We start from the raw sequence: 27,879 nt of genomic DNA, 5'->3' as shown, positions 1-27,879 counted from the left end.
CTGGAGTGACAGAGATCGCTGTAATCTTTGGAATAGAAGGGTTAGGTAAGCCTATCAAGGAAGGGGAGAAGGGAGGGAGAATGGGGATTTTGAAATCTCAGATGTGAACTGAGATTTCTACATCCGAAAAGACCAGCCTTTCTCCTCTATTTGAGAGGAGAAAGAGGGAACTCCACTGTTGCCCTGGAGAAGGAATGGGAATTTTGAAATCTCGGATGTGAACTGAGATCTCATTAGCCGACCCCAACTAGTGTCAGGGTTAGACCCAGTCAATTTGAGCCGAGTAGATCCTTTCACCGTCTTCATGAAAATTTTCCTACTTCCTGCACTTGCCTATGGCTCCGCATTAAAAGCTAGGTTAATTCAGACCTAATAAGTGCAAAATTACCGCATTAAAAGTCTTACAAATGTGCAGTTCTTTATAGCTATTGAATGCCTTTTTTAAGTTACAGGGAACACCCAAACCTGACAAGGGTGACACTGCTCACAAGGAAAGGGTGCCTTCTATCACTAAATGAGACTATTGACTATTAAATATCAGACATTACAAACAACTGCTCACAAGGAAAGGGTGCCTTCTATCACTAACTGAGACTATTGACTATTAAATATCAGACATTACAAACAACTACGTATAATGAAAGTGTAAAATTTTATCTTGCAACAGGGCAGGCTCTTATAAACTCAGCTGCCGTTGGATCAAATATCAAGGGCAGCCTATGGATTACAGGCAGCTACGGGCAGACACTATATAATAGCACCAATGAAAAATCTTAATATCAATATGAGAGCGTCTAGGCCCCATTTTTTCATGAGTGAAGAGCCACCTCATACAGAATTTGTCTTATTAAATTAATTCATATGATGTGGCTCTTCTATCCTGAGAAAGAGGGGCAACAAATTGGCATTTGCGAAATTGCCTTGAGGAATTCTATTAATACATAATGCTGCATTATAATGTAGTTTAAATATAAAGCAGCTATTCAAAATCTCCTAGAAAGAAGTAAACTAAAAAACAAACAACCTAACTATCTTACAATCAAAATCCAAGGATTTTCAATCCCACTAAAAAAAAAGAAACAAAAAATTAAAAAGAGGTAACACCTGATGCATGTCACGCGTGCATAAGATCATATCTTAACAATAATCTATTGGAAAAGGCAAAAAGAAGAAAGGTAACACCTCGTGTATGTCACATGTACATACGATCATATCTTACAATAATCAATTGGAAGTGAATTTCATACATTTAAGCTCTAAGTTCCTATAATCTCTATTTTTACCTTACAAAAAAAAGTAAGAGCACACTTTTTTTGCATGAATCATGTTCGTGCATAGCAATATGCTGTTTTTTTTTAACACTTTATAACTTTAAAGAGTTTATTATACAGTCACCAATAAGCACAGATTTTATAATTTACTTTCAATGTACAGGAATATTTTGCAGGAAGATCAGAAAGTATCTAGTAGCGTACTTCAAGTCAAGGCCTCAGCTGCTTTGGATAGTGCCCAGTGTCCCAACAATTTAGGCCGAGATCAGTTTATCCACAGTTTACCTGTAACAAAAAGAATAAAAATCATCCAAGAAACTTTGACTTGGAGATGCCTAAAATACTCAAACAAATACAATATTACCTTCCTTGAGCTGAGAAAGATGCCCGTGATCAGTATACCGCCTTTCAGATGAACTTCATTGGCTTTGGAAAGTGGAAACAACAGACAGAAATGGGATTTAGCTTGTTTCACTTCACAAGCAATGGCTGAATCCTTGGTTAATGCGCAGTCTGTGCTCCTAAGCTAGAGTCGCTTTTTTGCCCTTTGCATCCCTTGACTGCAAGACAAAAAGAACCTGTCAGAGAAGCTTCATCCTAAGAGTGAAAATCTAAAAGAAGAGTGTGGGTATACACTTAAATGGAGAGAGCAAGAGCGCGTCTACATCCTTTAGCACTTTAGCTAACAATGACAGATCAGAAGTGTGGAGTATACATATACACTCCACACTTCCTTGGACACTCGTAATTTAGCTATCAATGACCAATCAGAACTGTATGGACACACATAATCTACACTCCATTGACACTTGCATAATTTGGATTTGCTAGGGACCATCGCAAAAGGCATTTCCCATGCCGGCTGTTGCATGAGAGATCACGTTTCAACAAATTTTGTCTTATACCTGAGGTGGCTGCTCTCTCATGCAGCAGCCTGCCTGCGAAATGCCTTCTACGATGGTCCCTAGCAGAAGGCATTTTGCAGACCGGCTGTCGCATGAGAGAGCAGCCACATAGGCTCACTTTTCAACAGAATTTTTCTTATTCTCTGAGGTGGCTGCTGTCTCATGGAACAGCCGGTCTGCAAAATGCCTTCTGCAATGGTCCTAGCAAATCCCTATATATATATATATATCATGAACTGTGGAATTTCATAATGTAGAACATCATATATAGCATATGTTGAAGAGTTTGATATTGATATTCTAATATAATATATCAGCATGATAACTATGAGTGCAGCTACATAGTTAAGCACTCGGGTGCATACGCACGAGTGAGTGAGTGTGTGTGTGTGTGTGGGGTAGCTCCATGTATGTGTCATGGGCATGTGTGTATGTGTGTTAACTTATGTGTGCATTCAGACACATGAAAGGGGCAGGAGTGGGGACCTGTGAAGCAACCGATTTCCTTGAATCCAAAAACTGACTATAGATGCCATAGAGTTTATGTTTTTCAGATTCTGAAACGGAGGGCCTCGCCCTGGAAGCAACGGACTTCAGAAGGGCGTCATTGATAACTGGCATTTTTCCAGCTTTATCACTATCCCCACTTTCTAGAAGCTCATGAACTGACGCAAGCTGTGCATCTGACAGAAGAGCCTGGAGGTCAGCACCACTAAATCCTTCACTTACAGAAGCAATGGCATTTAGGTCAACATCGCTGGCAAAAGGAAGCTGAGACCATGCAGACAGGAAGAACAAACAGAAAGTTAGGGTTGTAGTGAGAGAACCAACCAAACACAAAACAGTAACATAAGGAGCATCAAATACCATTGTCAGATTCAAGCAAGGATTCAGATTTCGGTCCCTACTGAAACCGTTTTTTTTTTCCACAAAAAAAAATAAAAAAAATAGGTCATTTCGGCCGAAATCTATGCTGAAATCTGAAATTTCATAATTTCGGTCCCAACCGAAATTTAAAACCATAGATTCGAGTAACCAGGAATGAAAATTTTAAGTCTAACTAATGGAGATATACTAAACCAAAATTCTGCTACCATCACATTGACATGCCTTTTTATTAAAAGGCCAGGGACCATGAACTTTGCAATTGGTCTTATATTTTATTTATTGTGCTGATAGTTCTGCTAATATCCAGTGTCGGCTGGATGGAGTTGTGAAGGGGACATTCATAAGCGAAGTGGCGGAAGAGAGAAAGGCGGAACTGATTATCGGATTCAGCCAAACCTGATAAATAGGATTTATGAGTTTGGCAGGGATGGAGGAAACAAACTGAACGGTCAAGATTCAAGAGCAAGCGTTTTTCCCAGTTCCTGATTTAAAGCTTATTGCATAGTTGCACAAGCTGTTAATTAGAAGAAAATGTTGTTGCACTATTGTAATAGAAGAAAATGTTGTTTCACTATTGTAATAATAATAAGTGCGTTTCCCCCTTATCCCTATTTTTTATTCCAGAGTTTAAATTTATTGTGCAATTGTACTTTGAAGTTGTTCATTACAAGAAGAGAAAAAAGAAGAAACATTTCGCATTAATTTACTTTTAGATTTGACCTTTGGAGTGTGGAAAACAAATTACTTGTAATTTACATAATGTTGGTTGGATTGGATTTACTTATTTATAGATTTGCAAAATACTGAAAAGTAGATCATTCCATTTTATTCGCATTTTCATTATTTTTTCACAACTATATCAAATTATTTTTATTTTTTTCCTAATTGTCCACTTCCCCTGCACTTCCTTGTCACTTCATGCTTCCCACAATTTCCTTCCCGAAAGCCCTCACCTCCCGCTTCCAACACTGAGAACCTTGGTCTCGATTGCACCCTTGTTGGCTGGCTCAAGCTCAATTTTGATGGTGGTACCAAGGCATCCATAATGACAATGCCGATACCAGTATAACACAATTAAGAAGGATTATCTTCGATTCTAATGGTAGGGTAGTCTTGGCTTTTATAAGTCATTGCTGTCCAAGTTGAGGTAGAGGTACCTTGGTTTAGACTTTAGAGTTTAGTGCTTCGAGGATAGTGTTGGGGCGAGCGGAGGAGAGGAAAAAAGGGCGATTTCTTCTCCCACTCCCTAGGTCGATGGAAACCCTAGGGAGGGAGGCAATTTCTTCTCTCTCTCTCTCTCTCTCCTTTTTAGTGTTTTTCCCCTCTCTCTCGCTGGTCTCTCTCCCTCTCTCCCTTCATGATCTCTCTTTCTCCCCCTATCTCCTTTTCTTTCATTTTACTGATCTCTCCCTGATATCTCTCTTTCTGCCTTTTCCTCTTTCTATCTCTTCTACTTTCTGATCTCTCCCTCCCTTTCTCTCCCTTGATGGGAAAGGGAGGTGTTGGTGGCCGAATGATGGCCGGAGTTGGGTAGATCTCGCAGGGGATGCAACAATGGTGGCTGGAGGTGCGGAATGGCCGGATTTGGGTCTGAGTGGGCCGGATTTAATGGGGAAAGGGTCGGAACTGGGTAGGGTGGATGGAGAAAGTGAGCTGGTGAGTCGGAATTGGTGGACGTGGCAAGAGTATGAAAAAGGGTAGCCATATTCGAGGGAAAAAAAAAAGAGGTTGGATGTGGAGGTGGCAGTAGAGAAAAAGTATGATGGAGGATGCGGACGGCGGTACTGAGACGGCCGGTTATTTCAAACCCTCATCTCCCTCGTGAAACAAGGAAGGCACGTGGGATGTCGGAAATGGTGCGGCGGATGACCGGCAAAGGGCTTTGGGTGCCGTGGGTAGCTGGATCAGGGGGCCGTGTTGAGTGGATGAGGCGATGGGTAACTGGAGATAGCGTTGGGGTTACCGTCTGGAGTTTAAGAGGTGAAATATGGGTTTGATCGAGGTGAAAGGTTGGGGCTAGAAGGGCCGGGGTGTTAGGTTAGGATAGTTGTTTTGGGTTGCAAGTAGTTAGCTGGAGTGGTAACAGGCGGTGGCTGGAGAGGTAGTGGTTCAGGAAGGAGGTAAGAATAGGGTTAGGGTTTTAGGGTTTGGTGGAAGTGAAGAGGAAGAATGTTATGGTGAACAATGGTCTTTACAGTTAGGTGGAAGAAAGAGTAGGGTTAGGGTTTTAGGTTCTGGTGGAGGTGAAGAGGAAAAAGAAGAAGTTATGGTGAATAATGGTGGTCTCTAGGGTTAGACTAGGGTTTTTAGCTTGGTGGTTTAACGGGGATTCCCCGGGACGGGCGTGGCGCAAGGTGGAGGCCACCGAAGATCGGATTCGATTGGTTGGCTATTGTGCACGGTTAGGGGCGCACAATAGCTTCAGGCCTTTGAGTGAGATTTTTGAAAATCGAATTCACCAGTTAGAAAGTGTTGGAGAAGTCTGTGTGACGTGGCAGGTCATACATATGACTTGATGGGGCCCACACATATGGCACTTTTTGTTGGATTTGATTCAATTGAGAACATTGGGCAGCGTAAAGGAAAGGTAAGGAAAGGAAGGGGGAAGGGGGGAAGAGGAACGGGGAAGGGGGAATGGGGAATGGGGAATGGGGAAGGCACCCTAGGCTGCGGTAGTAGATGATGAATTCGAAAGGAAAGTGAAATAGTTACTTGGCATGGTGGCAGCGCATGGAAGTGTGGACCTCACTGTAGCGGTTGACCCAGAAGATCACTTCTTTTCGTTTTTACTGGCCTAGGAGTACGCTCCTGGCCTCCCTTAATTGATTCTATGTGATGCAAGTCGGGACTCCTGGTCTCCAATGTAATCTTCATAATATCAATGAAATTGTCAATTTAAAAAAAAAAGGATAGTGTTGCAATGAAGTTTGATTAAAGGAGATTGGTTAAATACTATAAATTGGTCTAGGTCTCATTGGCAGTTCAATTTATTTAGGGTCATGAAGGATATCTTTATCAAGTTTGATGGGTGTCCCTTCACCTGTATGCACCGTGCAAGTAACTCTAAAGCCAGATAGATTGGGAAAGTTTGGAGTTACTTGTATATACTATAGAGGTTGTGTGGCATCATATGAAAGATATCTTTATTAGGTTTGATGAGTGCCCCTTCACCCTTTTTATTGAATGGAAATCCTTCTCCCATATCCACTGTGAAAGAAACTCTAAGGTAGATAGATTGTCAAAGTTTGGAGTTACTTGTATAGAGGTCATTGTGTGGCATCACATGCCATAGTTATAAATTCTGTTTATGATGTTCTTTTTATTTGTTTTCTGACCGTTACTGTGACCTGTGTTGCCTCTACTGTATACTTTCTTTTCCTTCTTTAATTACCTATTCACAGAAAAAATGAATATTTATTCTCAATTTCCTGGTTGAGGAAAAAGAGAAGAGATGTTCATTGAATCATCAAAGTCAGCTTCAAACTCCAATAGATCAAGTACATAAAGTTTTGGGTTAGGTTATTATATTGTCATAACTAACCTTCCTTGAAAGAACTGTAAGAATATCAACCCGCTCACGCCAGGATGGAAAATCACAGAAAAGAAGGCGATCAAGCCTCCCAGGTCGCAAGAGTGCAGCATCAAGTAGATCTGGCCTACTGTTTAATCAAAAAGATAGAAGAGGTCAATACTCAACCAGCAAACAAGAAAGAAACCTTCTTTATGACTATAACATTTACTACAACATCGATAGTGATACCCACAATCTATGACTATCCATTTTTCACATCTATCAATAGTGTCTATAAGCTCTGTTGATATCAGCCACTGAACTTTGTTGTGTCAAAATCCCTTATGTTACGTGTATGTGTACAGAAGAACTATGTCACAAATTTCGTTCTCGGGAATTTCTCAGCAAGAGAAAAATCTTGGGATATATTTTTATTTTTATTTTTTTTGGGTTTATAGCGGGAAAAGACGATAAAAATAAAATTAATTAAAAAATATATAAATATATAAAATTTAAGAAATAAAATAAAATAAAAATATTGTCAAAATATCAGGATGATATCGTGATATTATCGCGACATTTTATGATAAAAATGAAAATTTCACTATATTTTTAAAATCTCGGGATTATCTTGGATTTTGTCATTTTATCAAAATGTTGCGATAAAAACGCGATATTTTGAAGATATCAGAGATATTTAGGTTCAGAAGTGTATATGTTCAACCCAAAACAAATGCAACCTTATTGATGGAAATGACCACCATGTACTCTGTGGTAGTAGTATAACTAATAACTGTTAGTTGCAATTTCATGAAGAACAATATGTGAATTGGATGTACCATACAAAATACACAATATCTATAAACTATTCCATTGGCTCAAGATAGGAGCCAAATTTAAACTACAATTTATGAACACATGTTAGTGTGCCATCGAGAGACCAGTTCAAGAAAGGCTAACCTTGTTGCAGCAAACACAAAGACCCCAGTAAGGGCTTCCACACCATCAAGTTCAGTGAGAAACTGGAGCAGAAAAGGGAAATAAATACAAAACCATGGACAAGTGAATACAGAGAAAATTAAACCAGAGAACAGTACTCACACATTCAATGTTACAAAATTAACCTGATTAACAACACGGTCAGTAACACCAGTATTATCATGCCCTCTCTTTGGTGCAATAGAATCAAACTCATCAAAAAACAATAGGCACGGTGCTGCAGCCGCTGCTTTTGAAAATATATCACGAACCTGCATTAGCATTAGCATAGAAGCATCACCAATTTGCACCAGTCATCTATTGTTTATTGAATGCAAAGTTTTTTTAATGGTTATTGAATGCAAAGTTCACAAACGTGAAAGTCAAATCTCACTTGACAACGGCTCAAGCCTGAATCGATTTGAGATTTGGTCAACCAAACGATATAGTCAATTGAATTTTCTAAAATACTAAACTGATACACATGTATGTGAGCTGATAACTCTCACTCTCCAGGTCAAGGGGTGAGACTCTTATCTATCATCTTTTGAAAAATTCCTTCATCCACATATAGGAAAAAGCTCCCACCCTCATTAATTTCCGATTGAAACTTGTATCCATTATCCTTCCAACACGCAATGTGAGAGTTGGCATTTTCTTATGTGTGTAAAAATATGTGTATTAATATGTATATAGGGAAATGATACTCACACCCCTTTTTATAATGGCACCCCTCTTTTGGTTTTACACTTTTCTGATTAGCAATTAAAGGATGTTATAGTTCCCAAAAAGCTATCAACAACAGTAAGAGTGTTGTAATGTGTTATATGTACAATTGTTATGTGTAAGCTACGTATGTGTTACTCTTTTTAGTGTTTACCCTTCACAAAGGGTACCTAATTTATTGTGATAATGTATCTCCCCTTAGGTTAATATATGGTAACGGGACTCTCTCTCCTTATGCTCTTTCACACAAATATTTCTCTCTTCTCCTTCACATTTTACATGGTATCAAAGACTCTCCTAGGCTAAACATTTTGCTGATCTGTCTTCATCCCAGACATGATGGCCGGAAACTGTTTTTCTGTTCGTCTTTATCCCAGACCTCAGCCATGGTGAAGGCTGAAGAAAGCAACAATTTTTACAAGGGAGAATGGAAGGAAGTTGCTACTAATAGGGTCGTTTATCCTTGTGGGATGCAGATCTAACAGTTTTTTTTTCTCCTTTTCAATGCTTCTACGAACTATGGTCAGCTTTTTTGGGCTTTTTCCTATTCATATATCCAATTTTCTTGTAAATCTGGTGTTTGACCTTTGCTTCAAAAAGGGTAACAATGTATTTGATTTTAAGCATTAAGAACAAATAAATGTCTGTAAAACAGGATGGAGGAGGAGGAGGACGTGGTGGTGAGGGCTTTGGCTCAAAAGGCAACAGTCGAGATCTTAAAGGGCAAGTCTGTAGAAAAGACTGATAAGGATAAGTTGAGCAGATGGTTGGGGGATTGGAGGTGCCTCTACTGCAAATACCAGAATTTCAGTTGGCAGAAAAGATGCAGAAGATGCACTCATAGGGGGAGTTAAGCAAAGAGTAGGCAGCAGCCTTGGGGATTGGTTTTGCCCTCCCTGTAAATACCCTAAAAGCCTGTCTGATAGGGGAAAAGAGTGATCACAATGGGACTTTCGAAGACCTTTGGCTTTGGGCACAAAAGTATTGGGATATTCCATCCTTACAGTGCCCCTGTATCTTGGTGAAGGATGAGCTCCTTTTTATGTTTGAATCAGAAATGCAAGCCTGACAGATCCTCACTAAGTGTTCTGAAGCTTTGGGGAATCAATTGCTTTCTCTCTCATCGTGGAATAGGGAATTTCTTCAAGCTGAGGAAGCCCTCTGGGTTAATTTCTATGGTATACCATTACATGCTTGGGCCACATCAACGGTGGAGGCTATAGGAAGCATCTTTGGTAAGGTTCTGGAGACAAAGATGGAAGGCAATCCCCAACATTGTATGAGGTTTGTCTCGGCCAAAATTCTAGCTCCCCGATGGAATTATCCAGGTACCCTTGTTAAAATCAGGATCCTAGACCACGACTATACAACTGGGATTGAAATTCAAGCAAAAATAGGTGAATGTTCATCCATTATTGAACCTTCCAGCTCTTTGGGGCGACGGTCGCCCCCTATGGTTGAGACCCCTTCGGATTTTGCTGGTTTGGGCAATTCGTCAGTGTCACCGGCCAGAACCTTCATGATGGTGCAAGGTCGGCCCTCCGGTGATCTCTTGGAACCCTCGTTGGTGGGATGCTACAACAAGAGTTTTGGTCAGCCTCATGCGGGGCTCGGATCTAAGTCAATTGACCCTCTTGCCCCTAGAAGGAAAGGTTGGTTGGATCATTCCACTAGGATAAGCAAAAAATCTGGTCATTATCCAAAAGCAAGGAACTCTTACGAATCCCTCAAACCTCGACTTTCTGGTGAGAATCATCTTAGGTTAAAATTCAAGGCCAGGATGTCAAGGTCAAAAGGAAAGTTACTTAAAAGCAATTTGGAGAAATTATCGGGAGCTATTTTAGTAGGGATGGAGGAGAAAAATTGTAGCCGGCCTCCAAAATCTTCCACACCGATTTCCCATTTCCCTAGGGTAGGTTTTGCCTATGGATAAGTTATCAGTAGCCTCCCCTAGCCGCTACCCTGGATTGGCTTAGGGGGGACTGGGGGCCCTTCCTCATAATAATTTCCCTAGGATTGAGGATAAAGAGGCTTAAAGCGTACTGCAGAAGTTTCTCTTATTTTACTATTTCTTGGATGTTGGGTAATGGGCCAAAAGTCAGGATTATGCCGCCCATCCTGACGTGCCCCCATGTTTTGAGCAAATGCCCCTTTATTTAGCTCTTTTATCTAGGAGTGGAAACTGTAAAGGTGTGGTATTGGATTTGGAGAGCATCAATAGTAAAGTATTTAGAAGGTAAGTATTTTCGTGCGATAGTGGATATTGGGGGTTGGTTATTGAACGGTAACCAGCATATAAGAAGTGCGAAGGAGAGTCCATTGGAATTACTTGGAGTACCGGGCGATCCTTTCTCATCCTCATCCAGACAGGAATGGATAATCAAGGTAGTTTGCTTGGTTCATCTTCATGTTCCGGAAGTCGGAACAGACAGTTGTTTATGGAGCTTGTGGTTTTAGAAAAAATTCTTAATATGATGAGGATGATGACCTACGATGAGGAGAGAGCATACATTAACGACCCAATCCATAAAGAGATGGCGGCTGATCTCCTCAAGAAGCAATGGAAATTATTTAAACTAGAGACCCAAGATTGCCCTTGGACACTCTTTAGCCTCTGTGGGATAGGCTCGGTCAAAGAATCCCACTCACCGTTGCATAAACATCCTTTCTTCAAACTAATTTTGAATGAAGAAAGGGCTCAGAGTAAGCTGAACTGGGAAGCTAACAAGGCGGTGGGCATCCGGCTGGTGGAAGAAAGGATTGCTAGCAGAAAAAATCCTGATTTCCTGGATCGAGTTCAGGAGGACCTCCTCATAGAAATGCCAGATTTCCAAATCCAGCACATTATGGAGTTGGAGAAGTGTTCGTCATAGGTGAGCCGCTTAAAGATGAGACGCTACTGGAATTCTATGAACAAAGGGTGGTTTCTATAATTTTTGGTATACTGTTAGAGTTTTAAGTCATTTTGGTGACCTGAATACAAATGGAGGAGGATTGGAGGAATCTCTTTGTTTTTCGTGATCATATATTAGGTTATCTTTTGTTTTGTTTTCGGGACTCCTGGTCCCAACCCTTTTCTTTTGTTTTGTTTTCGGGACTCCTGGTCCCAACCCTTGTATAGTTGCTTCAACGATTGAAATAAACTGTCAATTTTTCAAAAAAATATAAAAAAATGTCAAATAAGATCATAACCACAGTTTTCAATCATGTCCCTATCAGGTCATGATATTTCCTCTACAACTGCTGAGAGACATGATCCTTAAATTAATTTAGGTAAGTTGTGATCGAACCTGCGATCTCGAGGTTGAGATACAAAGCTATCAACCATTGAGCTACGGGCCCAACCCCCAAATGATTAATTCTATATCAACTTAAATGCCATAATGGTCAAATCATTACCCTATAAACTAAATCAAAGCTACATATTATCCAGATATCATAAAATATAACTTCAATTGTGATCAATGGTATTAAGCAAGGGGCATGAGGTTTCTCACAGCTTGCTCTGAAGCACCAATGTATTTGTTCAGCAGCTCAGGCCCTTTCACAGATATAAACCGTAAAGAACAAGCAGCAGCAGCAGCCCCAACAATGTGTGTTTTGCCACACCCAGGAGGCCCATACAGGAGAACATTTGATCTTAACCTTAAAGGAGCATGTGCAAAGATCTTGGGAAATTTTGAAGGCAATTCGACCATCTGCCAATACAAGGCAAGGAATACTATATTAATAAAATGATGAACAATAAAACATGGGAATTGCTAGCACCCATTGTAGAAGGCATTTTGCAGATGGCCTGTTGCATGTGAGAGCAGCCACCTCGTGAATGAAGACAACAGCTGCTGAAAAGTGAGCCAGTGTGGTGGCTCTCACATGCAACAGCCCATCCGCAAAATGCCCTTTGTGATGGATGCTAGCAAATCCCAAAAACTAACATTGCTTCACTTTTCACATCTCAGGCCAGGATCTCAAGATTCTCCACAAGACGTAAAATGACCTCAAAGAGATGCAGGTGCATAAATAATTCTTTGGATAAAAGGGTCATTTGTAAACTTAAGGACATAGAGGGCGAGCCTTGGTGCAACGGTAAGGTTGCTCCATTGTGACCTGGTGGTCATGGGTTCAAGTCACGGAAACAGCCTCTCTGCAAAGCAGGGGTAAGGCTGCGTATATCTAGCCCTCCTCCCCAGACCCCGCAAGGCGGGAGCCTCGTGCACTGGGCCACCCCCTTTTTTTATGTAAACTTAACGACATCAGCAGGTAAAAACCTCTTGAATGGTATTCCGGATGTCAATAAGCCCACCGACATCCTCCCATCCAGTGCGACCACCTTCGGAAGCAGATTTTGTAATGCCACGCATGGCAACTGGAATGAAATCATGCATTGCTTGTGAAAAATCTTTCCCCAATAAAACAGGCTTTCCATGTTCCTCAACAACACCATCAGAAGACAAAAAGCGACCAACGGCAGCATGAACAGCCCTATCAACCAATATTTCCTGCAGACAAACAATTTGGTTTAGAACCAAACGAAGTACAAAATAATCCTTTTTTTTTTTAAAAAGTACAAAAGAATCTCATACTCAGTTTTCCACCACATGCAATACGGGGATATAACAACACATGGAATAAGGAAAGGACACACTATACAAGAAGCAATATTAATGTCATGCCCTGACCCGACTGAGTAAATATTGTCTGATTCTGGGTTTTCCCACCCTTGCCAGTTCTATTTTCTTGCAGCAATACCATGCCTGACCCACTCCGCGGGGTCAACCCCTTGCAGATGCTGAAAACGCGTCTCCACAGGGAGAGGGAGAATCCACATATAGCCCAGCAATCTTCTCTCCCTTTCCGATGTGGGATCTTATAATTAATTTTTATATTAAATTATTAATAATAGACCTAAACTTTATGAATATACGTGACAAATGTTTAGTTTTCCAAATAGGACAGGAGATGGATGAAGCAAGAAGATGAATATGAATATAACAAGCAAAATTGTATATGATTCAACAATATCATAGTACAAGTAGCCCTTTCAACAGAACCAATATGCCAGCATTGTTTAGACACTTTAGAGTACATTAGTACATAATGTCTTGTAGAAGCATGAGAAATTTTCAAGGATAGACTTGATATTTTCATGAACCATTTGTTTACATGCACTAGTTCAAACAAGCATAAAAGAAGAATGTAGCTGGATTGTAATCTACTAATTGGAAGGAAAAAGATACCAGGAAACAATATCAAGAAAGGCCAACAGTAACTCCATTAACAACAATGTTAGTTCCATCAAACATAGATATTCCTCCAAAAAGAAGCATATATTACCCATACTGCTCCATTCTTATTCTCTGCAATCTTAAAGATCCCACATAAATTTTTGTTTTCTGCTAGAATCAAGTCATATATGCTTATGATATTCTCATTGGTTGTTCGGAATTTTATCTCTCTAGAATCGGAATATGCCTCCAAGAGCATTATGATCTGCAGCTCAAATGGACCCTAACGAGATCCTTACTTATTTTTACTGTGTCTTGCGAGCGCGATTGGATCAGCAAAGGTACTCACTCGCATGCTCCCTTAACCCAAACCAGGAATGGACTTGGATCAATGGTTCCACGTATCTTCACAGAAATTCATCCTGTCCCATAAGTCACGTATGATAGAATGGCTGACCGATTATATCTCAGGCTCTCCTTAGAGGATGTCACGAATCACGAAGACATCTTCAAGTATGGTCTGTAAGAATCATTATGAATGTGTAACAGAATCAAAATGTTATAACTTCAATGGATGTGAGATAGGGTCAGTTGCCTTAAAATATTTATAGTTAGGGTCGGTCGCCTTAAAATATATAGCTGCCTAAAGATTTGTAGGTCTAGACATCAATAACAAAAAGATATGGTCCCTTTAAAGGAAAGCTAAATCCAAAATGAGGGCACCCAAGATGGTCGTAGGCCTTTTTTCTAAGTCTAAGCTCGCCTATTGTCAAATTGAGAGATGCTTTAAGGGCATGCCATCGAGGCTGGCTGATATTACAAAGGCAACCAAAGGAAAATGAGCTTCAAGGGAATTCAAATGATGATGGCGGGGTAATCATCTCCTGCAAAACGATTGGTCAATGTTGCAACGAGTGGGAGGGAGCCCTATTCACAAGGGAGCTAGCGGCAGGGTAAATGCTGGAATCAGAAATTCAAAATAAGATATCGATTCCAGCGCATGATTCTGGCAAACCAAACGCATCCTAAGTGTGTTAGTAGTATACTATATCATCATATGTTACATATTTACATTTATACGAATTGCATATGAAAGGTGGTGCATGTATTATGCATGAATATTTATATGAATTAAATGTGAAATGTTGTATGTACTGAATTAAATGCGCGATGGTGAATTCCACTAGGTGTTCAAGGCTGTTAAACCATTACGGATGGCTGTCCTTCTTATATGATGGTTTCTAACTGTGTATTTGTGAGTAGCATTTCCTGAAGTTTCATCTTAAAATTCTATCATTTGCATATGTTTCCATACGTTTTCTGATTTTATACATTTTCATCAAAATTTCCAATTGAAACCAAAATGTTGTGTTTTCCGTTGCGTTCGAAAATGAAAATGAAACTGAAGTTTAATACCTTGGTCACACAAATGACCTTTTGGATTTAAGGCATCTTGCTTGGTGTCCTGTTATGGATTAAAAGGAGCTCTCTCTCTCTCTCTCTGAACTTGTCTGATGCAACCAATCAGGACTGAAGGATCTGATCCATCTCTTTAAATTTTTAAAAAGACCTTCGATGATTTATTTTATTTTATTTTGAAGAGAGAGAGAGAGAGAGAGAGAGAGAGAGAGAGAGAGAGAGAGAGAGAGAGAGAGATGTATTTGCACACAAACAAATTTGCAAACCATGGGGTGGAATCTACTAGTCCTTCATTGTGGCAACATGTACGTGGCAAGTTAATATCGTAATTTGTGGAACATTGGAACATCTCAGTGAATCTCTTCAAATATATACATGTTTTTGCAACCTGATGTATCTTAATGTTACCCTAACATATTTCAAGAAACATAGTTACTTAAATTTTAAGTCTCATAAAAAAATTAAAGCATTAGATATTAATTCTTACCCATCCTTAAAATACAGACCATGAATTGAGTAAGAAATAGAAATTAATGCATAAATAAAGTAGGATTATGAAAAGGTTGGAACTAAGTTAATCACCATCCATAGTATACTGGATAACATAAATTATGCTATGAAATATTTCAATTAACTTTGTCAAAAAAAAAAAAAAAAAACAAACAAATACCAAATCGTATGCATCATATCCGTCACATTTGGAAGCAACGTCAGACAGGATGCCTTCAGAACATTGTAAGGAACGCTTATGAATTTCATGCTTTAATATAGCTCCACGTTCTGAGACAGCAGGAGCAGGCAGTTGCACGTGGAAATCAAACCTCCCTGGGAAGAACCAAATTCAAAAATGAAGTACGAAAAATAAATGGACCAAAAAAATAATTTGATGATACGGTATGAATTTATTTTATACACATATTATATGAATTTTTAAAATGGAATCCAATTTTGGGAGTAAATAATGAACAACCTGAGGAGCTCAAAGATTGGGGGAGATTCCCAAGCGATTGAACGGTTGCCATAAATGCAATGGCTCCGATACCACAACAATGCCGCCTCTTTTCCTGATCAATATATAGATAAAATAAATAAAATGTGATGGCTCAATATCAAAGCAATTAGAAGTACCTTCATTTGATAGGAGAGCTTTCCTAATGGATTAAAAAATTCAGAAATGAAAATCATACAAGACATTTGAGAAAGAAATTACTAGAAAAGTTAACAACCAATCAATTACCCCGTATTCGTCAATAATATCTGTAAGGAATTCCACAAGTGCAACGACAGAAGTAGAAGGTTTAGATCCCTCAGACTCATAAGAGGTTGAAACAATACTATCAAGATCATCAAAGATCAGAAGAGAAGGTGAATGCTCAAGAGCCTCAGATATGTAACCAGCAAGTGCTTGTCGTATTGTCAGGGTCTTCTCTGTAGCAAGTTTTGAACAACTTATAAAAACCCTGCAAATTTGTCAGACCTTATGAGAGTTATAACAATGGGAATCAACTTTTCAAATTTTTCTCTCGTCATTATGGAAACCCAAAAGAGATAATCTTCAATCTCTGGGAGTCTCAATCTACCTCACATTTTAAAAAGAGAGAGATTCAATGTCTTGGAGTTTCAATCTACCTCACATTTCTAACAGAGAACTCAATACGGTTTAAAGAACTGAAATAAATGGTACAACTGCATCATAAAATATAAATTACATACGTGTGTGCTAAGATTTCTTCATTCTCTTCTAGATATTTAGCAACGGCTGTGGCTAATAATGTTTTTCCTGAGCCCTGCCAAAAAGAAATACTCATCAATGAGACACACTACATCAACTTAAAGTTTGATCAGGTAAGCAGTATAACGAATCCATAAAAACGAATTAATTCCGGATATTGAGGTTCCAGTTAGTTACAGCCCCACTTGTGGGTTGATAAGAAATCACTCCACCGTCAGTTTAGTCATTTTCAAACCATTGAAATGTTTCCAGATGCTCACCTTAGCATACTTAGCATAATTACTATTTACTAATCATCCACCCAGGAAAATATAATTGTATACAAACTAACAAGGTCAATAGAGAACCAAATATGTTGATCACTCAAAGGTGCACTAGAAATGGATGGATTAATGTTCAAAGCCTGAATATATTATAGATTGTCTAAATCCATAAAGGGAGAAACGGAATAACAGATGGATCTAGAATACATAGCAACACTTCAAGAAGCCAAAAAGAAAACATGCATGACCAATTATGGGTAACCTTCCTCCAAAGCAAATTACTAGCAATGTTACAACACAGAAAATGAGGCCTAAACCACCAAGGTATGGATACGAATACATTGCCCGGGAATGACCAATACTGTAAAGAGAAACCCAAAATACAAGATATAGAGGTGGCATAATTAATGTCCTAGAAATATGCATATTTTTTCACAACCCTCAGTAAAAAATATGCATGAATACATGCATACACCCAACCTCAAAGTCCAGTAATCCCCTAATCTATGTTTACATTCTACTTAGTGATTTTAAGCTAGCCTTTCTTCTCTTTTTTAATGGGTAAAATATCCCAGAACCTAACATGAGGACAAAAGTCCATCACATTTTACAAAATTATATTAGTGAATCATAACCTCTAATTTTTTCAATTATCATCACCGATCTCGTTGTTGAACTTTGGGCTACTTTTTGGAAGCAAAAAGATGGAATCATGACAAATAAGCGAAAATAATTATCACAGACCACAGAGAGACCATCAAAATGTGCTATATACCGCTCAAAATGGCCACTCAGATGTAGATATGCCTCCAGATATTTTGCATCCTACAAAACTTCTATAATAGCAGTTTTTGTTGAACTCTCTCCTAGCTAATTTCGGATCGGGACCATCAAACGGTGCCATATACCGCTCAAAATGGCCACTCAGATGCAGATATGTCTCCAGATATTTTGCATCCTACAAAACTTCTGTAATAGCAGTTTTTGTTGAACTCTCTCCTAGCTAATTTCCGATCGAGTGTGCATTCATATTTCTTGTTGACTTGATTTGAAGGATCCCCATCAATTCTCCACTATTTGAAGAGAATTCATTCTCAAATGTGGAAACCCGATGCCAAGGTCCAATTTTTCTCAATTGAGAAATTGATCCTAGGTCATGAGATAATACAATCAACCAGTTAAGTCCATTTGAAGTTCCAAGGCTGAGATTTTTAACTTTATTGAAAAGTGAATTCGTGAACCCAGCAATCATCTACATGACACGATCCTTAGTCCCAAGAACACAAACACATAAGGCACATTCAGTAGCTCAAAGAAGGAATTGCATAAAAACAAATATGTATTTAGTACAGCCTACAGGGAAGCCAACAATCAAGGTATGCTGACAGCATTTTTGACTGGGTAACAGAACATAAGGAACAATAGGCTTGAAGTTGCAGCCACAAAAAGAAACAAAATCTAGAAAATAATAAAACCATTAAAACATACATACAACATGTGCAATATGTTTATCTAAAAGAGGCGAAAACAAATAAAATAATAAAGGAGTGTGACCAACTTTTTAGGATTGCATTGGACATAGACAACAAGATGTAACCCAAAATGAAAACATATAGGATATAAAGAACTCACTGGAGGTCCATGAATGAGAATGTGTCCAGGAAGAGAAAGATCGAAAGTACTGAATAGCTTCGCTGAATTTGAACATAATAGCACCATCAAGCCTGCAAAGAGAAATGAAAATGATGAATTCTAGAACTTCATAAACATTAGCAAATTTGCTAAAAAAAATCAATCGAACAAATTTTTTTTTTTTTTTTGGTGGTAAGAGACTGCACAAAAAGAACATGCATACGGTTAATGACATCGCGAGTAGCTGTCTCCATCCAGCTCAAAGAAGAAACTCCCAAACTAAAGCTTCTGAGCGAGCTTCTCTCTTTAACAGAATCAAAAGAAACAGGCTCGCCTAAATCCAACTTTCCAAACATAAGTTCTAAGCTTCTGAAATTATCAATGCTCGTGTTTTCTGTCTTAACGGCAAGCTCGTAAACCTCACGCTCGCCACCACGAGAAGAGTCCTTTAAAGTAGCCGTTAATAGATATATGATTTCAACTAAAGATTCCCCCGTCTTATTTCTTTTCTCTAAAGAATTACCAGCTCCTGATTGTTCATTTGTAATGCTTCCAGGCTTAAGACCAATCACTTCAAAGTGAAACAAGGTTTCATTTCCTAATACCACTGAACTCAAATCCATTCCACCGGTATGGGACGCAATTGCTTTGAGCTGTCCAATAAACCATGCATTAATAAGACAACCATTTTGCTTAGTAAGGTTGGAACTAGAAGCAGCCTCTTCACCTTCAGATCTAGGCGATCCACAAGAGAGAGTAGCAAGTAATTCTTCATGAAATGACCAATCAATTATATCAGCATTGACAACCAAATCATTCCTGAAAGGCGTGTTTTTACTCCTAAGAGTTTTGCGGCTCTCGAGCATGTCCAGACCATCTTTATTGAGGGATTTATCCTTCTCAAAAAACTTAAATTGACAAGGAGAAAGTTTCAACAGAGGAATATCCTTTTTGGGAGCTTTGCTGTATTTCATTACATAAACCCCTGCAAGCATAAGTGGCCCACTCATTCCAAAGGTATGATTTGATATGCATAAAAATACAGAAACAGAGGTGAACTATTCAAAGTTCCTTAGCATGATAAGATAAATGAAAGAAAAATGGAATCACAATTTCTTTTGTTCGATACCCAGATATAGCTTGGAATGACCTGTTCATTTCATCCTTTGAAGTATAGAAGCTAGGAATGACAGTGATTAATTTGATGCAAAAGCGGGCACTCCATGCAAAGTCGACAAGAGTTTCAAACTTAATGAAAGACGTAAATAACAGAAGATTCTGGAGACAAGCTGATAAAGGAAGCAAATTTCATCAAGATATAGTCGATAAAGAAAATCTAATCTTCATGATTAAGGGCACAAGAGTTCTAATCTGATAAAAAATAAAATTTACAAATTGCATTATATGCCCATTAAATTTGAAATAAATTTGAAAAAAGTATTAGCTCCCAAATTCACTCAAGTAGCTATTGTGCTGAGAACATAGAAAATGATCTGATTTTATCATTAAAAAAAATAAAAGAAAAGAAAAAGAACTGACTTGCAACTCTTGTGAACATTCACCACTTCACTCTGAATTCTGAAAATCATTGTTATCTTCTAAATTTTTTGCTATCACTTAATTTATTCGCTATGATTATGAAGAGTGGGAGATGATTCTGAAAAGGGGAGAGGGGTGTTGCCTTGCGGTTGCTTGTGGGGCAGGAGGAGGGGGAAAGAGCTCCACGAAAGTTTCAACCAAACACTTTAGGGCTCTTTCCAAATATCTATAATAAAGAGCTACCCATGTGTGGTTCTTTCCAAATCCCTATAACAAAAAAGTTTCAACCAACCACTTTAGGGCTCTTTCCAAATATCTATAATAAAGAGCCTACCCAGGTGTGGATTCTTTCCAAATTCCTATAACAAAAAGCCTTTCTCCCTGTGGAATTTCAAATCGCTACAACAAAGATTCTTCCTTTGAGCAAATTCTTATCAATGTTTCTACGCCCAGGAACCCCTCATCTAGGAGAACTACTGCTAACTATCCGAGCAAACAAGTGAAGACTATCAAAGTCATCTGAAGATAAAAATCCCTCTTCCGGGAAAGGTTCCGAAGTTACAAACACCATGAGCAAAAGAGTCCGTTTTCCAGGGAGGGGGGGGGGGGGGGGGGGCTCCAAAAAGGATTCAACATTTAAAATTGTGTGAACCAAAGAGCCATTCTTCTAGGAGGAATCGTACAAAAAGGATCAACACAGTGGATGATGCACTATTTTTAGACACCGGTCAATATCAAATGAACATCTATCAAAGTTATCTGAATTTTTTTAACTGATTGGAAGAGATTCAGAATAGAAATACATCTCCACTACAAAGACAATGATAACTTATCATCAGAATTCTGCTTCAGCTGACTTTTTCTGGAGTCTAAAGACAAAAACTATATACCATGCTAGATAACATAGCATCAACAACAAAAAATAGTGTTACTATATGCCAAAATGTAATAGAGTAACAAATAGGAGCACAAAACACACACATAATAGGAAAAATGTTTGAAGATCCAGCAGAATTGACATACCAAAATTGTCATGAATTACATTACCTGAGAAATATTGAACATAATAATACAGTTCTAGTCAGCAAATTTAGTGTTATCATGTATAAAATCTTAAACGAGCTGTACAATGACTTCAAATAAATTTAATATATTCCACATCCACATTCAGTCGGAATGAGAAACATGTTCGGCATAATAACCTCAAGTAATGCTTAGCAATATTTGCACTTACATGAACGTAGATCTGCACTTAAATAAAGACGAAGAGATTGAGGAAGCATGACATGTCCTTTCGCTACTGTGTCTGAAAATAAAAGACGAACAACAGAATGCCTATAAACCTTCTCGGCAATTACTGAACCCCTAAAATTTCCTTCCTTTGTAGATAAAACATTCTTGTTTCCCAGGGTACTATTTTTTTTGTTCCACATTTTCTCATTCACTGGTAATCTAGGCAATATAATAACCAATTGAAGATTATCAAACAATAAATTTCTAGCTGTCTCCGGGTGAATGAAAATAGCAGAAGTGAGCACTATGCCAAGCTCAACACCGTTGATCTCCATTCTGTGAACCAATTTCCTGTTTGGGGCTTGAACACGCAGTAGTGCTTTTGACATTAGTTGTTCTTCCACAGAATTTTGTTTTTGGGCTACTCGATCTGAATCCAAAATATTCTTGCGCCTCTTTGGTGCGACTGCGACTTCAGTTCCCGGCACAAGTTGCACTGAGAAACAGTTTAAAAGAGTCAAATGTAATTCTGAAACACCCAAGAGTCAATATGGATATGCTCACTTGTGTCCATGGTTTTAAATTTCGGCTGAAATCTGAAATTTATACCAAAATCGAAATTTTAAAAATTTCGGACGAAATCTTAAGATTTACACTGAAATTTCCACAGAAACCGAAATTTCAACCCAAATTTCTGTTTCGGCTAAGGCTGAAACCAAAACCAAAACCGAAATTTCAAACCTTGCTTGTGTCACTACAACAAAATAAAGTTACCCACACAAGCCAATGCATGCATGCAGCTGCAATATTTACAATTAAATAGAATTCGCCTTTTACAATTGGAATACCTCCAATGACTGGAGCGATAAAGGACAAAGTATACGACTAAAATCAAATCTAAAAAAAAAGAGAACAAAACCAATTAATGAAACCACGATCCTCAGTCACAAGATTCATGGCAGCTTGTAGTATTAGGTTTTATTAAATCTCACCAAGATATGAGTAGAATACTGTAAGTAATTTTTTAACAGATTTTTGCTTCTCTAATGAGAATTAAACTTGAAAATTCAAAAAAACAGTTCAAAGACATCGCAGTGAAAGCCTCAGTTACAAGTTTGGCATAAAATAGCAACATAATCTGTTGCTATTATGACATAGGACCTTAGCCTACACCATGCTTCTATGTTCAGCTGGCCAGGGAAGGAAAAAAAATTGAATTTGTAATAGGTTGTGAAAAATGAAAGGAACCGTAAGTGCCCATAAATGCTTCGCAGAATCTCTCTCTCTCTCTTTTTTTCTGAATGATGGTTCAAATTTTATTAAAGAGCAAATTTTTTTTTAAGGTGTAGGCTACCGAAAACGAAATTTAAAAACTTGCTGCCAAGTAGTTATATCAAAATTGTTGAAATTATGACCTTCAATAAGTTAAAGACGACAAGTGGAACATGAAGTGAAGTACATAATGAAATTCATCTTACCTACCGATTTCCTAGGAGAAGTTGAAACCACAAGAAACACAATGACTGTGTGGCCATGCAGCCATAAAGGGAATCGCATTCCCTCATGAACAATGGCAACCTGCATTTAGTATTTAGTTATCAATTATTTGCAGAAACAAACCAACAGTCATCAATAAACAATAATAGCACACAATCCACATAAGCCACAAAACATGGATACTGTTGAGTAACCAACTTCTCCAAAAGATTAAGCTGTTGGAGAAAGGCGTTATTTATCTTTTATACTTTAACACTCCCCCGCACGTGTGGCCCACTTGGCAACCACGTGGCACATGTGGTCCCACTTTGGGCCGACCATCGCATGTGGATTTTTGCTATCCGGGAGGTTTGAACTCGAGACCTTTGGCTTTGATACCATGTTAACTAACCAACTTCTCCAAAAGCTTAAGCTATTGGAGAAAGACATTATTTATCTTTAATACTTTAACAGATACAAATGCACATACATCAAATAGATAAGGATGATCATATGGAAATTCATTGATGCCTCGGACTAGTACATATTTTTATTCAAAAAACCTTGTCTTCATGGAACATAAGATATATCAACAATTTCAAGAGAAATGAAAAAAAGTATATGGTACATTGAATTTATAAACAAGTGTGAATGTTGTTATTTATGGAAGAGTGATACACACTACTTACCCTAAAATGACCAATACTACGCAAGGTTTTAAATCTCGGTTTCGGTCATCAGCGAAACCGAAACGTTTCGGTACGAAATTTCGGACGAAATCTTGTAAAAATTCACCGAAATTTCGGGTGAAATTTTGTACTTCACCTACACGTTTCACCGAAATTTCACCGAAACGTGTTTCGTTTCGGCCAAAATTTTGGAAACGTTTCGAAGAAGTTTGGTACTTTTCCGACTCAATGTGGATTTCGTTTCGTTTTCCAACGAAAGCCGAAACAAAACGTTTCGACCGAAATTTAAAACCATGATACCACGAGAATGTTGTTCTTGCTTATATTTACAATTTTTTTGCGAATAACCATTGATGAAGAGCCTAAGTTTTCAGAAAACAGTAAGACTCCCCATAATTTTGGGAGATTATTTTTTTGTGCTCATGCTGAGTGTCCCAAAATATGGCCATCTTGTAAAACAACCAGAACGTCTTGAAAAAAAAAAAACATATAGGCCAAAAATCGAAAGCTAATTTCGATTGAAGAGGCCATTGAAGAAGTCCTACACCATATGGTGCAGACAAAATGAATGTGAAGAATAATATACTGTAGATAGACATCCATATGTAATTCTGTAAGGAAATTAATGATAACAATATTGAAAACAAGGTCCAGCAAAAGTCTTACCCAATATGCTACACACAAACTCACCTAAAGAACATTGCTCCACTAAGGCACTAAATTGCCCTTCCCTTAAACCTAACTAACTGATCAACATGCTACGAAATTGCCCTTCCCTTAAAATAAACTATCCAATCACTCCCTAACCTAAGCTTATACCCACATTTGATGCTCTTCTTTTCAAGTATCTTATGCTTATATATGGGAAGAACTGGATCACTATCAGACCTTACCATGGAGAGGTTGAGTCACAGATGCATAGTTCGGAAAATTGACAGAGCAAAACCCGATAAATAAATTCTTCGTAGGTTTAAATCCTATTATTAAACGACCACGATTGTGATGTTCTCCAAATTATGGAGAATGAAACAAGGTTTCCTAAACAAGTCAGAAAATCCAACCGTAGCCAATAACAAGTCATACAGCCCAAAAATGGAACAAAAATTAGACATAAACTGCGATATTTTATGGGTAATTATTAATTGAAAAAAAAGGAGGGCATCCAAAAGAGTTTTTTTAAACAAGGCACCTGTCTCAGTATAGCCACCTCAGCAAGCTCAGAGTTAAGCTCCAAAATTTCCCAATCATCCACTGTGCTAGGCTCTATTGTAACTAGTGTAGCTTTGGGCAAATTAGCAACAGCTCTTACCTGTACTTCAGTATGATCTAGTAGCGAAATACATTCTGCGAGTTGTTGAGCAACCTACATGGATGGTAAAGAAAACTTGAGACACACAATAAAGGATGAAGGGTAATAACCCAAAAATAAGATGTTCAAAATTAATAAAAGAGCCCACTAATGCATAATGCAAATCATATGCATGAAACATTGCAAAAGAATCGAATGAGTGTGCACCAAATTGAAAGGTTAGCAATGACGGCAACATAAACAACACCTAGCCAGAACAAATACGGCAATAAACTTCCATATGTTGAAAATGTGAGCTAACAACACAAGATTCCATATCAAATACAATTACCCAAACATACAATCTAACCGCTTGATGCCGACAGAAAGTCCAACCTCGATTTTTATGAAGATAGAATGCATTACAAAAAAGGTTAGATAACATTTTTTAAATTTTAAGCGCATTGTAGCTTAATCAAAAAAATTATTCACCCATATGAGATTAAGCTATGGGAGACCCAGATGGAAACAGTGCATTAGTTCTCAATCCTGTTTTCTATTATTATATAACTCTCCTAGTTCTAGAGTACCGAGGCAATGGCGCATCTCTTTCCATTTTTAATCACACTATTATTTCAAAGGTTTAAGTAGACTAATTGCAGGGGCAATCATTAATTGAAGGATTTACAGTAAAAAAAGAAAACTTCAAACCAAGAAATCTCAAAAAATGGGGTTTTTTTTTTTGTTTTTGGGTGAGGAAGCTGGGGTTTGATGGGACCCCTACCAGAAAAATCTTGGTCTGAAGTTCATTTGCGATTCACAAGAAAATCAGAACAAAAAGCACATCAAACTAAAAAAAAGACATAAAAACCATAAAAAAGACAAACTTCAAGCCAAGAAATCTCAACAAATGAGGAAGATCTGACAAGAACAACTTGAAACTTCACTTGCGATTAACAAGAAATAACACTAGAAATCTTTAAAAATAAAGCGGGATTTAAAAGTTATAAAGAAGAGAATAATTTAAAGAGGTTGGGAGGATTAGATTACCTCAATAGCCGAAGATTTAGAAGCAGAACCAGACCAGGCCAAATTCCAAAGACCTCCAGCACGAGAGCGGAGCTCGAGAGCGAGAACAGGAGGAAGAAACCCTAAGTGTGTGGATTGTAGGGTTTGGATGAGAGAAAGAGGGAGAGATACAAAACAACTCTCAATCCCTCCAATTACTTTCACCTCAAACTCCATTCCCCAATTTCTCTCAATCTTTCAAAAAAATAACTCTAACAGTAATCGATTGCTTGCCCTAGATTTTAATTTTCACAGATAGAGAGAGAGAGAGAGAGAGAGAGAGCTGAGTTCAATTAGATAGACTCTTTGTAGACTGAATTTTCTACTCTCGAATTTTCTAGATTTTAATTTTGACGCATCAGTTTTTTCTAGTAATTGTCATAACTTTTTTTGTAATTTTAAAACTTTATAACTATTTCTAGGTAATTTTTCATTTAAAACTTTACATTTTGAGATTTCACTTTTTATTTTGTAATGATTATTATTATTATTTTTTTGCTTTCGGTTACCAATCGCATATTTCACCGAGTATTGGTATAGGAGAAGTTTACTAGCAAATTTCTAAAAAAAAGACGAAGAATGAAATGTTATCAACACTAATGTTTTCTTATTTGGGCACTCTCACTTTATTAAAAGTATGGTATGGCCCACACCATAGGATGATCCAAACCGTCCATTAGATGGGCCATAGCCTAAATAGGTTATGCTCCAAAAATCATTTCCATAGGATGATCCTAACCCTCCAATCTGAATGTTAGAGGGTTGATCCTAACCCTCTATAGATCGGAGGGTTAGAATCAACCAATGGAAATAATTTTGGGGCATAACCTATTTAGGCTATGGCCCATCTAATGGACGGTTTGGATAATTCTATGGTGCGGGTCATACCGTACTTTTTATAAAGTGAGGAGTGCCCTCATAAAAAAATAGTAGTGCTGATAACATTCTCCAAAAAATACGGTAAAAATGCGGGTTTTTGCAGGTTGGGTCACCCGCGGGTTAGTTTTGACAGGTCACTAAAACTCAGACCCGTGCCCGCAAATTTGCGGGTGGGTCAGGTCGACCCGCGGGCACAGGTCGCTTTTGCCAGGTCTAGGCACGGCAGCCTTTCCAATTTGTGGGCCCGATATAAATATCCACCGTGGGATGAAGTGGTAAAAAGTGGGCCCGCTACGGATGGGCAATCTTCATCTGTTGGTTGGCAGGCGGGACCCAATCTTAAGCATGTTTCTTTCTATTGTCATTAGACATTTTGTTTCAAGAAATTTTTTTTTTATTGGAAAACATTTCCCCCTGTTAAATCACTTTTGCCAATAATCACAGGCAAACAATTCAGCAATTTCTTCTTTAAGTTCCCTCTATTTCACTTAAGTGGGCTCGGAGTTGGTCTCGGCCATGAGCAGGATGAGCTACTATTTTACCCCTCAAGATTTGATGGGGGTGAGGCCCACAATTTTACATCTCAAAGATTTGATGGGGTGGGCCCACCATCTTTACTCAAACCAATGAATATAAGGTGAGTCCACTATCTTACACATGTTTTTCGTAGGGTGGAGCCCACCATTTTACACCCGAATGCTAGATCACAGTATGCCCAAGCATCATGGTTGCACGACTTTCAACTGGAAAGTCAGTGGAAAATGGTGCGAATTTTCCTTGAGAACCAAAATCCAATGTTTGGTTGCCCTTTCCAAAAATTCTTTCTACTTCCCTCCTCTCTTCATTGTTTAGCTCCAATGGACAAGAATTCAGTTCTATGCATCTCTCTCTTCCCAGAGTTAGACCAAAAAAGGAATGGCGTAATTTCTCAATACATATCGAATAAAGCATTTTATATGATAGTCCAATATTTTTTTAAAAAGTACTACTATGGGACCCCCACTTCGTAGGATGATCCAAACTGTTCATTTGTTGGGCCCCAATAGGTTAAAATCATTTCCATATGATGATCCTAACAATCCAATCAGTGGGGAGACTTTAACTGAAAATCATTATAAAAATCTCTATATATCAGAGGGGTAGAACCATCCTATGGA

General features: G+C 38.3%; 1 protein-coding gene across 4 annotated transcripts; it reads right to left on the bottom strand.

Annotated features, from left to right (window-relative positions):
* Nucleotides 1-1,127: 1,127 nt before the first annotated feature.
* Nucleotides 1,128-26,186, bottom strand: PEX1 (peroxisome 1). 4 transcript variants are annotated; one of them, XM_077376368.1, is made up of 18 exons: nt 25,826-26,185; nt 24,677-24,850; nt 22,801-22,900; nt 21,324-21,818; nt 18,774-19,535; nt 18,551-18,642; nt 16,637-16,710; nt 16,161-16,383; nt 15,891-15,987; nt 15,594-15,748; nt 12,548-12,778; nt 11,777-11,977; nt 7,700-7,825; nt 7,536-7,597; nt 6,606-6,723; nt 2,663-2,947; nt 1,636-1,831; nt 1,128-1,556 (listed from the first exon to the last, which is right to left on the bottom strand). In XM_077376368.1, the coding sequence occupies exons 1-17, from the start codon at nt 26,018-26,020 to the stop codon at nt 1,793-1,795; spliced, it is 3,429 nt and encodes a 1,142-aa protein (XP_077232483.1). In that variant the 5' UTR covers nt 26,021-26,185; the 3' UTR covers nt 1,128-1,556; nt 1,636-1,792. The 4 variants fall into 4 exon arrangements, with proteins under 4 accessions (XP_077232483.1, XP_077232487.1, XP_077232495.1 ...); XM_077376372.1 differs by having other exon boundaries at nt 15,894-15,987; nt 25,826-26,184; XM_077376380.1 differs by lacking the exon at nt 25,826-26,185 and having other exon boundaries at nt 22,805-22,900; nt 24,677-24,720.
* Between the last annotated feature and the right edge of the window lie 1,693 nt (nt 26,187-27,879).

The sequence above is a fragment of the Tasmannia lanceolata genome, unplaced genomic scaffold (assembly GCF_043159265.1).
Source record: "Tasmannia lanceolata isolate RefF3 unplaced genomic scaffold, GAP_Taslan_0.1 ptg000002l, whole genome shotgun sequence".
Taxonomy (NCBI): Eukaryota; Viridiplantae; Streptophyta; class Magnoliopsida; order Canellales; family Winteraceae; genus Tasmannia; species Tasmannia lanceolata.
The sequence above is the reverse complement of the archived record's forward strand: the minus strand, read 5'-3'. Positions and strand labels throughout refer to the sequence as shown.